Here is a 17239-nt window from a genome sequence, read left to right on the forward strand (position 1 = left end):
AAAAATCAATCATCTTCCCATGTTCAGACCTCATGTAGTAGAGTACAAAAGTGGCACATAATACACTCCTGTCCTTGCACATGGGAACTGTGCCTACAAATAAACATTAGAAAAGAAGTCAAAAGTTTTGTCCCTGCTATATGAAGACACTTTTATGCAAAAAGGGAATATTTTAAAGAAGAACCGTTTCCAAAGACAGACGAAAGGATCCAACTAGAGATCCAGGGCAGAAGCTTGGACTATGCCACCCATTTCCTTGGTTAAGGCATGGAAATACACAATTCTGAGACCTACAACACAGACTGTTGGCCTTTTAGAACTGCCTGGGAGAATTGCTTCAGAGCAAACTATGCAGTCTGACTTGCAGGAACTATTACAACCGTAGCTTGTTTGGTTTGTTGTTCTACTACTTCATTTATTCCAGATGTTTTGCAAACAATGGAAGAAGTCTATTAGTGATGTGGCTGCAAATGCATAGTTAAAACAGTCAGGCAGACTTCTTTAGAGAGGCAAATGTATGTTAAGACATCTACATATGCTCCTTTCAGTTACCTAACTGCTATCCTTCTTCCCTGAGTCTTCCAAAGTTTGGGTGCAGCACACGGAGGCAGAGGAATACATAAAGCCCAACTAAACCAAACATTGAGCAAAGTAAAATGCAATAGCAGTCAGCTTGATAAGGGAAGATAAACAGTGTAGTGAAGCAAAGTGTATGACAGAATACCGGGTTTATGGCCCAAATAAGCTTACACACTGCACAACATCCCAGTATATATCATTTCTGAATTCAGCCCAAGAGAGGGTCAATCCTATGTAACCAAGTGGCATGAAACATAGCAAGAAGAGATGTCAGACTACATTTGTTTGCATCTTTGCATTGATAGTGGAATCATTTGTCAAAATGAGGAGGCAGGACTTAATTGTATAAACTACAAGAAGTATGTAGTTGGAATGGATGACCACAATCAGTTAACAGGAAATTAAAAGGCAGGAGACGTCAGACAAGTGAACAGCTACACAATGGGTTTCCTAAATGTGTTCATTTCTAAAGATAAAACAATACATTTACACTAATAAACATGTTTGCTTTGACAATTTGCATGGTACAGATTTGGGTTTAGTTGGGCTTTAATTGTTCCACAGAGAAAAGGAAGCGTTTGACAGAGAGCAGTGACAGAGATTTTCCACCGTCTAAATGATACACATCAGACACCTGGGAGTACTTGTTAGCTCTCAGACATAAAGCCATATGGCACTATAATAATACCTAAACATGTGCATGGGCAGTATGTAGAGCAGATTGAACATGACTGTGGATACAGTTTAAGTACACACGTGCAAAAATTGTCATTGGAAAGGATCTTTCACGATCCTTTCCAACGACAAATGACTGTCAATGCATGAACGAGCGATGTACATAGAGCAGCGTTCTGCTCTATGGAGTGGGAAGGGGGGGAAACTGCGCTCTGTCCTCTTCACTTGCATTACAATCATTTATTTTCCTTGGATCTGCCAGGACGATGAATGACGAGCACTATACACATGCCAGATTCTTGTCTAGTATCAGCCCTGAGGCCATTATCGAATGGGAACCATGGCACGTGTATACATAGCCTTAGTCTACAGTTTTGATATTCTGTGTTTTCTATAGTTCCCATCATTTTCTTGAAGGTGTGAGGAATTTTCAATGCCATCCCGTATTGGCAGTGTGTTATGAATAGATATTAAAGTCATCCGTGTGTGCTTTCATCTCTCTACGGTTAACTTTTCAAAAAATAAATATGACATAGGGTAGCTGACAGAATATTTCTGTCTTCTTCTGTTTTTAAATGTGGAAATAGGTTTGGTCATACCCAGAACAAAATGATTACAGGGTGTCACTATGGGTCATATATAGGACACACTTTTCAATTTTAAGCTGACTTGCTTACTATACAAATTCAAGTAGTAAGATTTCCTATGCTGATTGGTATCTCTCTTATCCCAAAAAGCTATATCTCTACAGCCACTATCTGCTGTACTCCCCAGCAATTTATTTCCAGTGTTCTGCCTATGAGCCCCGGTCACATTCCACTGCCAGGAATGCTTGCAAGCCAATAAGCAGGACACCTTAAAGCCCCAGAGAAGCTGTCTATGCTTAACTGCTACACACAATTGTGTATTTGACCAGATCTGTCCACTGACTTTTTTATTACTTTAATGTTGTTGGAGTGAGCAGTAATGGTGTTGTGTGCTTGGTGTGGGGGCTGGGAACAAGGTAAGATAAGATATGGGGAACATCAAATGTAGGTGTCAGTAACTTATAAAAGGACTTCTATCAGTGCCTATGGTGCCCGCTTGTCTAACACATCATGTCCACAGGTTGTCAGCAGTCTGACTGTCACACAGCTGGTAAGTTGTCTCCAGCTTGATTTGTGTTTTGTTTTATATTGTTCATTACCCATATTCTAAAGAGGATTTTTATACGTGTTATTCATATTTATATATTAGGTAAAATGTTTTATTACTTTGTATATATTATACTTCAATTTTATAATACTTTTTTAACCACCCAGCTACTTCTCTGTCCACTGCATAAAAAAAGTTTATACAGAGAATACTATGTGTCTGCTTATGGGGATTTCTGGTCACTTCCTGTCCCAATGACAATGTGGAAGTAAAAAGAAAACATTTCTGCAAAACATCGCTGGAAGACAAAATAGGGACACATATACCAATATAAACATGACAGAGGTTATAACCCTTCTCCTCTTTCTGTTCAGGTTCACTTATGTCCAGTCTATGGGGGCATTAAAGTATTATTATTTTCCTATAGCAACATCCTAAAGAGACACTGCAGAGACAATGGGCCTGATTAATTAAAGCTCTCCAAGGCTGGAGAAGATACACTTTCATCCGTGAACCTGGGTGATCCAGCAAACCTGGAATCAATTTCCTAAAAGTAATTTGATATTTGTTTTCAATCATGGACCTGATCTATATCAGGTGGATCACACAGGTTTACTGATGAAGGTGTATCCTCTCCGGTCTTGGAGAGCTTTAATAAATCAAGCCCAATGCCACTTTGCCTTGCAGAGAAAAGGTGATGGCATCTGACATGTGACCTGTTCACCTGTGACGAGTCTCCATCTTTGCAGTCATTCGCTAGGCCTGAGCACTTTACAATGACTCAGGGAGTGATGTCTCCACTCCCCTGGGTTGTTTACACATTCAGTTTTGGTGTAGGCTGTAGGAACTGCAAAGAAAAATTTAAGGTAGACAGGTTGAGGCTGATTGTAGATTTCCTAAATTTTTTTCTGCATGGCCAGTATTACAGTGATTCTTTAGCAGGCAGTAATAAAGGTTTAAAGAAAAAAATCCTCACTGACCTCTGTAGCTGCAGGCACTGTGGGGTAATTTAGTTAGGCTGGACTTAGAAAAACATAAAATATGATACACAACTGTTGCCTTATATTTAACTCAGTAGTTATTTTTATTACATTAGCTACTAGAAACTCTTAGGGGTCTATTTATAAATGTTTTCCTACAAGATTCACCAAACTTTTACCCGGAATTTACACATCTTTTACATGATGAATAATGTGAATGATGGTAAAAGTTGATTTAAATATTTTCCAAATGAATCCAGCATTAGAGATGTGTAAGTGGTAGTTAAAATGGGTGAATCTTGGATGAAAATGATCATAGATCCCCTAATGTCTACTACACTGTGATGGATATTCTTTTTAATGAAATAACTATTTTTTTAACACTCAGTTTAAGTGTACATCAAGAAACTAACTGAAAAGGAGGAAGGAAGATTCTGTGAAAATGCAACCATTTTAACCACAAGGTCATTACTGCTTCAACATAAATGAGTACATGTGTACCACATAAAACTTTTTTCTGGGAAACAAAAACAATTTCACAAGTTCTATTTTTGATACTCAAAGGCCAAACATTAACAATGCACATTATAGAATATTTTGTGTGTCCATGAAGGAACATTGGCAGATGATTTTAATTTGTAAAGACAGCATAGTGGCAGAGGATTTGTCCTGTAGATGTTGATTTGCTTCTAACTTTGACGAAGTTCTTTGTCACTGGTGCACCATTTTATTTGTCTGGATTTGTCTTGAATTCTTTTTAGCTTGAACTGAGAAATACTTTGATGTGGCCTTTGAAAAGTTTGTTAGAATCCTTTACTTTTGTGTCTGGGTGTGAACAACTTAGATATGTGTTAGCCTACCACATTCAGACTTCTTAGTTAACATCCAGATCATGAACTGAGCTTTGAGATCTGAAACAATGAAACCAAGCATTCTGGGGGAAAAAACCTTTTTCTTTCACTTGCAAAGGTTATTGAAATGACCGTCTACAGAGATTTTTGACAGAAAAGTTTCCACACTGTGCTTTTGTGATATTCTTTGTGGAAAAGTGAAAGCTAAAAAAAAAAATATTCTAATTTAGTGTGTGAAATGAGTGTTTCAATGTAGATTTGGTTCACGCATTAAGTTAAGGGTAACTGAAAACAATCAATCCACACCATTCCATAGCCAACTTGTTGAAAACGTGATTTACTAAAAGCACATTTCCTGAAGAGGTGAGCTTGTCTCCAAACAAAAAAGGTTCTGTACAACATTCCAGCCCTATCCTGGGAAAATAAGCTGGGGTGAGATAAATGGTGACAGTCGTAAAAGATTAAACATAGCTAGTTAAAATATTGTTAACAGCTGTTAGGTCTACCAACTACTGTTTGCTCTTAACAGTTAAACTTCCCATAAAAAGAGAATGTTTTAAAAATGCTGGTTGACTCAACTAACATTAAAATCGATGTATACTGTAAAATAAAGACCTGGTTACTTCAACATCCAATACAGAGGATAGAAAGAAATGTTAAAGTGTATATAAAGTCAAAACTTTCCTTTAGTTTTGAGTGATAAAAGGTGAAATCCTCTGCCAGTATTTGTGGTGCTCGGTGTACCTGGTTTGTATTTTTTCTGGTGTGCACCGGGTTCAAAAGCAAGGAGAAATTTTTGTGTTGCCATCAAGAATAGAGGGGAATCCTTCAGTAAGAAAACTTGTTTGGTTGACAATTGTCTACAAAAGGAATTTACGTCGCTTGCCCTTTGACTACCTACTATGCTTGGTGGACAAGAAGTGAACATAAATATCTCAAATGGAAGAAAAAAAGTTGTTTTAATTTCTTATATTCCGTATCCCCCAAAAAGTTTTAACATTATAATTTTTTGGTCTGCTCATTTTTAGCTGTAATGGTGTGAGTTGTATTGTTGGTAATGCCCCACCTTTTGCAATGGTGACTAGCTGCAGTGCTAATTAATATAGAAATATACCTTAATGGTGAGCCTATGCCATAATCAGCAAGCTTGTATTTCCAAGATCAAGAGAAAACTTTATTCACATCACAAGAATATGTATGCAGTGCTTAACCCAGTTTTTTTGGGAAGAAATTTTTGGGTGGGAAGAAATTGTAGATGGGTGAAAGCCCCTGAATTGTGACCGAACTTATCAGTAACTATCCAAAAACAGCCGAGTGGTTGCTGAAAATTGCCGGGTGTTGCACCCAGCTAAAAGGGACTGGGGAGAACACTGTGTATGAATGGGAAACCAAATGACATCCTCATTTAAACATTCTTGTAAAATTCAGTCCTCATATGGTATAATTGGATCCTTGTATCTTGCCATTTTATACTACTCTTTCACACAGATTATCAAAGCTTTGTTTTTATCCTGAGCTGTTTGCTTTATTGTAGTTTTTCAGAGCACACCTTTACAGACCAGTAGGTGGTATTTCTCATCCCATGTTATTTTTATTATTATTATTAATAAACAGGATTTATATAGCGCCAACATATTATGCAGCGCTGTACATTAAATAGTGGTTGCAAATGACAGATAAATACAGACAGTGACACAGGAAGAGAGGACCCTGACCCGAAGAGCTTACAATCTTGGGGAGAAGTAAAACACAATAGGATGGGAGACAAGTAGTGGTGAGAAATGTGAGGGTTTCAAATGACAGAAGAAGATGAATAGGCAAATTTGAAAAAATAGGTTTTGAGTGCTCTTTTAAATGAGCAGAAAGTAGGAGCAAGCCGAATAGGTGCTTTCACACATGGGCAATCCGATGCTTTACTATCTATTTTAGACCCCGTTTACCACATCAAGCTCTTTAAAATACTGTTCTCAGCAAGTCAAATCTTTTTCCAACAACATTTTACAGTTACAGCCCCAAACATAATATTTAAAACCTAAAATAAATAATTATTTAACCCGTGTATGCAACAGTAAACTGTTTTTTTAAGTTATTAACTTGATGCTTGATTTTGGTTTTCTTACATCATTTTTTGGAATTAATGCAATCAGAACAGCTGTGGAAAAAAGACAACACCCGAAAAAATAAATAAAAGTAACTGACACAGCAAAATTCTGTTAACTTTATCTAATGACTCCAACCACATTATATAAGATCCCAGTGAATCTGTTTCAATACCAAACTTCGCTTAACTGGAGCCAGACACAGCGTGGGTGGTCCAAGTGGCCGATTTCATCTGATTCGTTACCAGATGTTATAAAAGATTACAGTTTTTGTTTGTTGTTAACGTTTCCATCTTACCTCTGTGTGTGATCATTTTGTCTCCAAACTTAACGGGTTTAAAATGCTGTCAATCGAATGGCCTTAGAGAAAATCTGAACGTTTCATATATCTTGGAACCTTTTAGTAACTAAGTCTGTATATTTTTAAGTAATGAGAAGTGTGAATGAGTAAGAAGCAGGAGAATTACATCTTACATTAACAAATTAGAAAGAGACACTAGAATTGTCATCACTGATATTTCCTTCAACAGTTTATGTGATATAAAAAAACATAAAGAAACAATACAACATACTAAAACAATGCATCTCTACCTTCAACAATGTGTGTGATATGTTTAAATATAATAAACACGTAACATGCTATAATAAAATAATTCTTCTCTAAAATTCAGCAGTTCAGTTTATAGCTTTAAAAAGCACAAATAAGCAATACATTACAATAAAATCATGTATCTTTACCAGCTGGTAAGCTCTGATGCTGGATCATAACCTGCTGGGTTAGGAGCAAGTGAAACCAAACATGGTTTGTGTAAACTTAAGTTTGTAGTAACTCTCATTAACCAAAAAAGAAAACCCAGATCTTCAAAAATCAAAAATTTTCTATACCCACCCATTTACTACAACTCTACCTGGGGCTAGATTTTACCTTTCTGCCACCTTGGGCCAATTGTCTTGTGCTGCTCATAAACCACCTGGCACACTAGTCAACTGGCCAATGGAAATATCACCCTAGAACAGCCAAAACTGAAAGAGTCGTGTACTGTTCTTCTTTTTGGCTAGCTACAAACTAGTTAATGGATAGTTCGATTTTAGGCACTCAATACACTATTCCACCAGGAAAAATAAACTTTGATGGGACAGTAACAATCAGGACCTACAAGGGCAGAACAGTAAAACCTTTTTCTTAAACTTGGAAGTGAGTTAGCAATGTGATTGTGATGTATGTGGGTGGTTGTCTTCTGCCCCTGGAAACCCTGCGATCCAACACCACAACCCTTGGTGACTATACATTATATGGCTCAATTATTTTCTTAAGCTATTACTCATTTGTAATTAAAAAAGTGTCCTTGGATTTATCATTTAACAAACTCCTTTTCTCACTTTTCACAAGTTGATGTAAGGTCTCATGGTTACTAGGTGCCAAACTTGCAGCAAACACATATGATGTCATTCACACTCTATAAAAAAGAGTGAAACCCTTCATAAATAAAACATACAACAAACAGTGTTAATGATACATTGGATATTCCATTTACAACACTGGTTTTTACACTTATTGCTTTCTAAACTCTAAATATTGCTGTATATTTAGTGTTCCTTTCCTGTGTACTTCTTACAATGTTAAAATAAGACTGCATGCCTACTTACTCATTTTCACACCTAGAAATAACCTCTTCATTTATGTCTCACTGCAAGACGGATTGCTTCGTAGTCTAGTCACATTCTATGGACCTGAACCATGTCTGGTCTTTTGTAAAATAATACTTTAGAGGAAATCTGCACCTGATTTTAAATTCTAATATATTTATCCAGATATAAAAACAAACACTACATAGTCTTACAAAATGTACACATTGTTTTACATTGGATTCAATTAGAATATATTGATTTGTATGGTTTCTGATTAAATCCAGTGCAAACATTTGTAAGTGCACAGAGTTGCCTATTTCATTGCTTAATGTCCGTTTTAACAAGGATTGTCTATTATTGTCTGATCGATGCATGATTTCAATGGGTTCCACAAACAAATTGCTAATATAGACAAACATTTTAGATGTTTACATTGAAGAAAATGTTATTCTGATGGACAAGTAGCTGTATAGTCTGTGTCACAGTTGTTGGAACTAGTAGTACTGGCCAGACTGCTGCATGGGGCTCTTTCCTAAGGCACCACAATGGAGTTATGTACAAAGTCCAATTAAAGGCTCCAGCCTTTCCAGGTACTATGCATTGCACGGGCCCTATAAATTAAACCAAAAACCTCATTTATTTTCCCTGACTGAGCAAAATCCTTCTTCATTTATGTCTCACTGACAGCCCTACCAGTCATTGCAGCTCACAGTGGGAAGGTTTCAGTAACAGAGACAATGCAGCCAATCCAGAAGGCAGTGGCTGAGTGTAACCAAGTACTGATTGACACGCCACAGACTGGGGAATTAACAGTGACAATTCTAACAGCTATTCTCCTTGTAGTGTAATCAGACACAGCCTACATGAGAGTGACAACTAAATTCAGCAGCTGTGCAACATTTTTTGCACGCCATCACAGGAAGCTGCATTAGGTGGAGGCAAAATCAACAGGTATTTGTAAGACTTTGCACTTTAGCGGGCATGGGGAGTGCCTAGGCAAACTATCTCCAGTCCTGAAGTATATCCAAAATATAAATGTATTTAAAAAATTAATTGCACATATGCACACCCCCTATTTTAAATAAGAAGTGTACACACTCCCTATCTGAAAAGTTTCAGCAGACCAAAAAAAAACTTTGACCAGTTTTTGACTTTGCTAAGTTTTGGGCAGTATGTTCAGTTCTGTATTCAGGTTCTAAATTTAATGGAGTGATATTTTAGTAATAGCTGGAGCCTGATGGGCTGAGTCAGCCTCTACCTTCCTAAATGTCTTTTATTCTTTTATAGCCACAATTCCTAAATCTGTTCCAATGTAACCTTGGGTTTAGGGTGTAGCCAGCCACCTTTCCATGATTCAAGAAGAAGAACACATGGTAACACAATATAGTGTGCTGCAGTGCCAATCCCTACATACATATATATACACACACATACAAATACATATATATATTTATACATACATACACACACATATATATTAATATATATATACACACACATACATATATTTATATATATATATATATATATATATATATATATATAAAGATATATATTTCATTTGTGAGTAGGGATTGAGCTGTTCCCCAGTGATGAGCTCACCCTGAGCTGCAGATCACAGCTGATCCCTGAGCTGCTCTCACCTCTTTATACTATGTAGGAGTCTATACACTTGGACACGCCCCGTGCTGGCAGCTCTTCTCCTCATTGGTCATCAGAGTGGGGGCTCGCCTAGAGCCACGCCCCTGCCCTAGCATGCAGTGTGAGTAGTCAGATACAGGCAGGCTGTGTGCAGGGTCATGCAGTGTTTGCTCTGTATGGGTGATAGGATGCTGCTGTTCTAGGACTGACACACAGATCTCATGTACACTGGACATACTAAACCTATACCATGCCTTGGATTACACAGCTCTATATCCATCATTGCCTTGACTTGTGTCTGGTAAGTTTTAGTATAAATGATGCATCTATGGAATTATTTGCAGGATTGGTGTTACATGTGATTCCTGTGGTCAGTTCTGACCATTAGTTACTACTCGGGTCTAGGATTGTTGGGGATCTGTTGATGCAACCCTTAAAAAAAAAACAACTACTTTTTAGGCACAATTTGCTTTTCAAAACTTTTTTGTGATTGTTTTGGAAGATGGATTTTTTTGTTTCCTTTAGTTGTGTTTAATGTTTTTGTTTGTTTGCTGTTATTTGTTTATTGCCACTTTAATTTTTTCTTTTGTAAAAAGAAAAGTTTGCTAGTCACTGTTAAAGAGAAAGTTAGCTGGTCCTGTGTACTTCTCCCATCTGCTAGTATATGCAATTTAATGAAGATATCCTCCTCACATTACAAAGTCTTATCATTTTAGGGCACACAATTTGCACATGTGCATTCAATGGCTCATATACCAAGAATAACAAACTGATTTGCAATCTCTGCATTAAAATTAGTTCTGGCAAAGCTGCTTTTCATCATTCAATCTAAAACGTGACTTCTATAGATTGATACATGTGCAGGAAAATAACATCAGAGCAGAATCTGGAATAAAGTTAGAGAATTCCAATGCAATAAATATTTGTCACATGCAACAAAAATATCTGAATATGCAAAGGCAATATAAAACCAACTGGTTCACCTTTCTAGTTGCCTCCAATGCATTTAACAGAACTGGCTAAATTTTTCAAGTTCAGAGAAATGAAAATCTGGGTGTCTTTGTGTGTTTTTTCAGATTAACACACATTTAGGGGATCAGCCTGTGAGACTAGATTGGATTACGGTGGAATAATCCGATTAGAGGGAATCCTTGCAGTGTTTGTTCAGACCACCCCATCCCATTGATGTCTGTGGGAAGAAGGATCTCATGGTCACACTATTGTGCAGGGTGCTGATGGAGACAGCTGCTTGCTATACACTGGGTGGGTGTAGCAGGGCTTGTGCTTAGATGCATAGCTGCTTTAAGAGCACAAAAAACTGTCTGGCAAGTAAGGTGTGTGCGGTGCCTGTAATATGCACTTGTGCTAAACAACTTGTGTAAAGGTCAGGACTATTTTTTACTCTACATTATAATTACCTATTTATAGGCATGTTTGAAACTTGGATGTGGGCTGGTATGGAATGCGTCTTCCGAGGTTACTGGATAATGGCAATGGTGGGAACTAACAAGTGGTAATCAGAGATAATAGGTAAGACCTGTCCTCCAGTGTTTGAGAAGCAGACACAGATCAATATTGCTCTCCAATGGTATAGCATTGGTACATAGAACAGACATAAGATAAGATAGCAAAGGGCAACAGAGATATGAACAGAAGATGATATCAGGAAATGAACATATGTCTAGAAGGGGGAAATAGTTGGGATTTGTTTTTGGTGACCCATATTGGTTCCCAGGAGTTCAACTCTTGAGGCTGGCTACATAAACATTTCTGCTTCTCTGGTTCAATTCTTCCCAGTAATGGTGTGGTTCAGGCTGGTGTTGGTGAGCTTTCTTTTTTCTTTATTTGATGTATGTTGTGTTGTATTCTTATACTATAGGATGCAAAACCTGCTTGATGACGGTGAACTGCAGATCATCTGTATCTGACAATAGATTTTGGATGATCGCAGAAGCTGCTTCAATAAGTGAAATATATTGTGGCATAACATACCTTTTAGTTTTTGTTTTGTTTTTTACTTTTCACCTGGTGATCCAGACAGTAACACTTCCTATCCTAAGGTGACAACACCAAGTACTGTATGTATGTGGGAGCAATGCCGTCATCTCAGAACAAGTAGTGTGTTCTTGTGCACACAAATTGTCTTGTGTGATAAAGTACAATTAGTCAGTTACACTTTCTATGTGAGAAGAATGATCAGCAGGGCAGAATAGTGCACACGTGTGCAGTGTTTGGAGGCTTCTAACTGATTTCTGATCAGGATATTAGTTGGATGGATCAGCTAAGCACAAAATTGGCAGTGGCTCCACTTGTGTATATTAACCCTTCGGTTCTGTTATTGCTGCTGAAAATATAAGTTCATGTGTAAATACCAGCTAGTAATGCATAGAGAATTGAGACTGTAATATTATAAATGTGTTATTACATGAGTAATGAAGACAACATGCATCAGAGGGAAGGAAACAGCTGTGAATTGAAGAATACTAAGTAGACATTTAGTCTACTTCTGGATTTAGTCTGCTCCTGTCAAGTGAGTGGAATTAGTGCAGTGGGTGGCCAATTCCAGTGTAAAAACAGGAGCAGTGACGTGGACAATTAGTGTGCTTTGCAGAAACAATTTGCTGTAATGTATATCCTCATGCTGGTGAATGATTATGGTCTACCTGAAACTTTTACAAACTAAACCAGTTTTTGTACCCAGACTTTAGTCAGCACTACAACCTACAGTAATGTGTGTGTAATTAAATATATATATATCTAGAATTAAATATATATATATATATATAAAAATCTAGACAAAAGCTCCTAATTGTAGCGCATATTCAAAGCTACTGGATCAGCATGGCAGCCAGATAGTAATATTTGAAAAAGGGAGGTCATCAATGACAGCTTTTATATTACATTTTCATATTAGTGTATATTATTATTAGTTTCTAGGAAATCTACAAAAGACATACCACAAACTGTTTAAGCAAACAATTAGAAAAAGTGTGAAGCCTCACAGTGCTACCACATTGGTCACTTATTCAGTGTTCACCAATGACAACCATTTTACCTTCAATTGTTATCTGCAATAGCAACAGTCATTTCACCAATAAATATATATATATATATGTGTGTGTGTGTGTGTGTGTTCCCCCTAGCCCTTGTTTTAGCTGGGTGCAACTTTCAGTGACTGTGGGGGTGGTTACTGAAAAGTAGACAATACAGGGTCACCACCCGCCTCCAACTTAAAAAAAATCTAGGGAAAATACAATGTGTGTGTATATTTTTATTGTGTGTGCATTATGTCTGCTGCTAAAGTATCACTCCATCCAGTTTATTACTTTGTTCTTATTTCTGATCACATTATTTGCATTGGAAGGTAATTTAAAGCCAGGCAATGAGCATTTTCAAAAGAAAGTTTTAGAGTGGCATTCACTTCATTTTTGTCAAGTTCCACTCTGGCATTTGGACTTAATATTTTATTTATATTGTGCATGGGGACCATCCAAACTTGAGCAGAAGCAAAGTCAGGGACTGTGACAAGTGCCAAGTATATGTAAGGAGTCAACAGGTAAGGCAAAGGTGTCCTCATGATGGAATCAATTTAAGTGGCAATCAGTGATTTGCACTGACTACAGTGGGTTTATCAGAAACATAACTGTTTTCATGTTTCTATTTCTATATCCCTCATTTATGATTCAGGGAAAGTGCACCAGATATGCTCAAATAACATTAACCAAGTGATGAGGATCAGGTTAGTTCCAAAATGGAAAATGCTGAGCAGTTTTGTGTTTAGTAATATTCCTTTTGGAACTAGAAAATATCTTTGTGGATTTTATGGACTTTCCAATATGTGTTTTTGGCTGGATTCATGCAACGTTTAATATACTTTTTTTAGATGTTCAAATTTAGAGCTTGCCACACAAAAATATAGGCTGTGCATTCTAGGAAGTGATCTCATGGAGTGCTTAAAGGGCCCCCTATATGTGTTTTCACAGTTCCAGGGATCAGGAATGTGTGTGGACAGGACTCATGGAAGCCATCTTTGTGTTCTGTGCACCTGCCTTGTCTTCCCTTACCCCGACTTTCTCTAATACTCCACCCGGGCTAGTTACTTTCATGGTTACTATATAAAAAAACTGACTTATTATCATGGCATTTACACACTAATTAAACTGGAATTGAAAGTTGTAGTTTAAATGTCCACGCAAATGTCCGACATTCTTACAAGAAGGACACATTATTTGGTGGGTGTTAAATTAGTATAAAACCAGTCTCTAATATCATAAAACATTTTAACATATTCAAAATAATCTAAACATTACATACATCTATAAAGGAAGCTGCAGGAGATCAGCAATGATATGCAACAAAGGACCAGTCCAACCCAGTCTTCTATCCCTGTAATCTGACAACCCTTGGAATCTCTTATCCCAATAGGATATTTGCTATTTTATATGCCAATCAAACATGTCCTCTGCAGATTTCTGTTGCCTTGTGTATTTCCTTTGGAATGCCACAGGTAGCATCCAGGGTCAGTGTGCCACCTCCAAAGATAGGAATTGGTGCCATTTTTCTAGACACTTGCAAGCCGCTTTTACAAGTAGTTTTAATATAAAAAGAATTGAAGCAAGGAACTCTTCTAGGTATTGGCAAACACCCCTTTACCACTCCGGGGCACTTAGAATTTGACAGTATGTGTAGGAGGAAATTGGTAAAATATCACTTGTCAGAACCCAGACTACCTTTCCAGTGTTTACCAAAACTGAAATATAGATTGTTCTTGGGTCAGTCCTTTATTACTTTGGTTTCATAGTTGGTCTGATAGGTAAGTACATTTTCTTCTGCATGTAGTAAGCAAGCATTAGAACCTCTATCAGGTTTTTATTGCTGTCTTTTGTCTGTCTGTTTTTTGTTCTTGTTTCTAATTGGGGATGTGGTCATATTATATACATACTCAGAGGCATCTAAATACTTTTCACATTTTATCAGAGTAACTCTGTGTCCTGGTGATCCTTTGATTGGGACTGAAGAAAACCCCTTTTATTTTTAGTCCCCAGATTTGGAATGAAGGGTAGCTCTTCCAGTCGAGACTCCAATGACAACTTATTTTGTAGATTGCTTCTTCATGTTGTATCCTCTTCAAACAGGAAGATTATTCCACAGCAAAACAGAAAAATGACAGGTTAAACCCAATTCTACTCCATATAAAACATATATAGAGCAGAATTTGGCTTCATACATACTTGCTAGAAAAGGGATTTCACAAGCTCTCTCATTATCCAATAATTGTTAAGCTGCGTACACACGTGCAATAAGTATCGTTGGAAACTAACGACCGTTCGTCTGATAATCGCTAACAAATAAAGTGCACAACGACTCCGATGAACGAGGATTGTTGCTGGAAACGAACGACTGTCCTGGCGGATCGCATTGGGCGATGATTGTTTGCAATCTATTGTGTGTACGGTCGTTTAGTGATCGTGGATGGTCTCGCAGTACACTTTCTCCTTAACTTGTCACTTCCTGCATCAATCAAACGATCGTATCTAGCGTGTGTACATTATTGGTGGATTATATTTGAACGATCGTATCGTTACAGCATGTACAGAATTGTGCACAATACGATCGTTCAAAGTAATCGTTGATCTGTCGTTAGTCGTTCGTTTTCTAACGGCAATTATTGCACATGTGTACGTAGCTTTAAACAGTGATTGTCAAAGACTTGGAACAAATGGCTAACTATTGTGTAAACTACAAAAGTAACATGTATTAGTGATCCCTCTAATTGCATTGTCACAAATGGCTTCAAGTGAGAAAGATTAATTGCTACTGTATTCTAATGTGTGGCTATAGGAAGCCGTTTGTTCCATCTGCTTAGATAGCAACAATGGCATTTCAACCTACGGTGAAATGTTAAATGAAAGCAATGTCACCATTCTTGTGAAATTGAATGAATAAGACCAAGAGGATTTGATGTGGTCCTCCTATAACATAGCTTTTATATTGCATTTGAAACTTTTTTTTTTCTGTTTCAGTCCATATGATATTTATCTTGGTACATAAAATAAGTATATCACTTTTACAAAGCAGAGCACCACATAATGTGTTGTATTTTATGTTTTGCAGATTTCCTCGCCAGTATGACAGTGATTTGACTGAAGCTGGATCTGTTTGAAACAAGTTGACGTCTACTAATCAAAAATGGCTACATTATCTGAATTTGTTACCCAGCCCATTGGCATGATGTCCCAGTCACAGGTAACTTTTATGCTTTTAGTAAGGGTGTGGTTTTGGAAATGTATTTGTTACATAATCATTGTATCCATGTTTGGATACAATGATTTCCAAACATGGAGGACTTTATTGCATTTGGTAGGTCATGCCATGACCGCATCATGTGTTCAAGCAGTCATGATACATTTGTAGAAAAGATTTCTAAAATGTTGCAAAGTACATAGTTTCAGAAATCATTCTTTAAATTTCTATTATTTTACTTTTTCCAATACCCTGACTACACACCTTGTAATCTAAATATTTAATCTCTTTATTTCAACCCACATTTAACAGAAGCCTTGCTTAAATAATACACTCAAGTTATATCTAGTCAGGTAGGTATTTGTACCACATCAGTATTCTCCCCAACCATTTTTAGTTGGTTGCACCACCCGGCTGTTTTTGAGTGGTTATTAAAAAAGTTGGGTCACAATACAGTGGCCACTACTCGCCTACAGATTCCTCGCAACTAGATTAAAAACATTTCTGGGGAGAATACTTCACAAAACTGATGGTACATCTAAAGAACATTGTTTGATCAGATTGCAAGGTATGAGGTCAGATGTTAGCATAAAGATACCTATAGACACAGGTTAGTAGCACCAGATTTTGGTTCCTGTGGCTTGATTGGGCAACTGGAGACACCATGTAACAAACCTTCTTGGGGAAAATGGTGACTGTATAAGTTAGAAAACCTTTACTTGTTGCTCATGTTTACCATAGGTGGTATCTGTAATAATCTTCTTCATAGGCTACGTTGTTGTAGTGACTGTACGTTATGGTTGGCTGGCTGGTAAAATTAGGGTGTCAAGAGCTGTGCACACCTTTGCATTAGATCTCTCCAGTGTCTATGGGCAGTGTAAGTTTCTGCTTGCTCGGCTCATTTGTTCCTTTGTTTGGTTAAGCTTATTTTTTGTATTCAATAAAAAAACACTTAGATTCTTCTCTGTAGTCCATTTTCACACAAGCGTTGTGTGTACAGCTGGTCATTTTAGGCAGGGAACATTACCTCTCTATGAAGTCCTATACTTGCCTATATATATATATATTATATATATATATATATATATATATATATATATATATATATATATATATACTGTGTTTCCCCGAAAAAAAGACCTATACTGAAAATAAACCCTAGATTGCTAATCAAGCAAGGGGGAAATGTAAGCCCCACCATGAAAATAAGCCCTATCAGCAGCTTCTTTGTGCAACAGAGCAGCCATTGCAGCAGACTTCGGAGAGTGCAGTCACCTGGTACCCGGAATCAGAGTACAGTATTAGTAGTGGTGAGAACTTTTTTTTTAACCAAATGCTGATCCCACTGACACCAATGATTTTTGGGGAAATATTGTAAATGTTAGGGGGCAAATGGTGCTTTGTATTC

At 37.2% G+C, this 17239-nt stretch overlaps 1 protein-coding gene across 3 annotated transcripts in view; it reads left to right on the forward strand.

Annotated features, from left to right (window-relative positions):
* Positions 1 to 17239, forward strand: part of LPAR1 (lysophosphatidic acid receptor 1) — a 90665-nt gene that overhangs the window by 37782 nt on the left and 35644 nt on the right. For 2 of the 3 annotated variants that reach the window (XM_072404436.1, XM_072404435.1), the window contains one exon: positions 15703 to 15834. In XM_072404436.1, coding sequence (XP_072260537.1) covers positions 15778 to 15834 — 57 coding nt within the window. In that variant the 5' untranslated portion in view covers positions 15703 to 15777. Of the gene's footprint in view, positions 1 to 9740; positions 9890 to 15702; positions 15835 to 17239 lie in introns of those variants that run through there. The other variant, XM_072404437.1, reaches the window with a different exon arrangement.

Source organism: Pyxicephalus adspersus, chromosome 3, assembly GCF_032062135.1.
Source record: "Pyxicephalus adspersus chromosome 3, UCB_Pads_2.0, whole genome shotgun sequence".
Classification (NCBI taxonomy): Eukaryota; Metazoa; Chordata; class Amphibia; order Anura; family Pyxicephalidae; genus Pyxicephalus; species Pyxicephalus adspersus.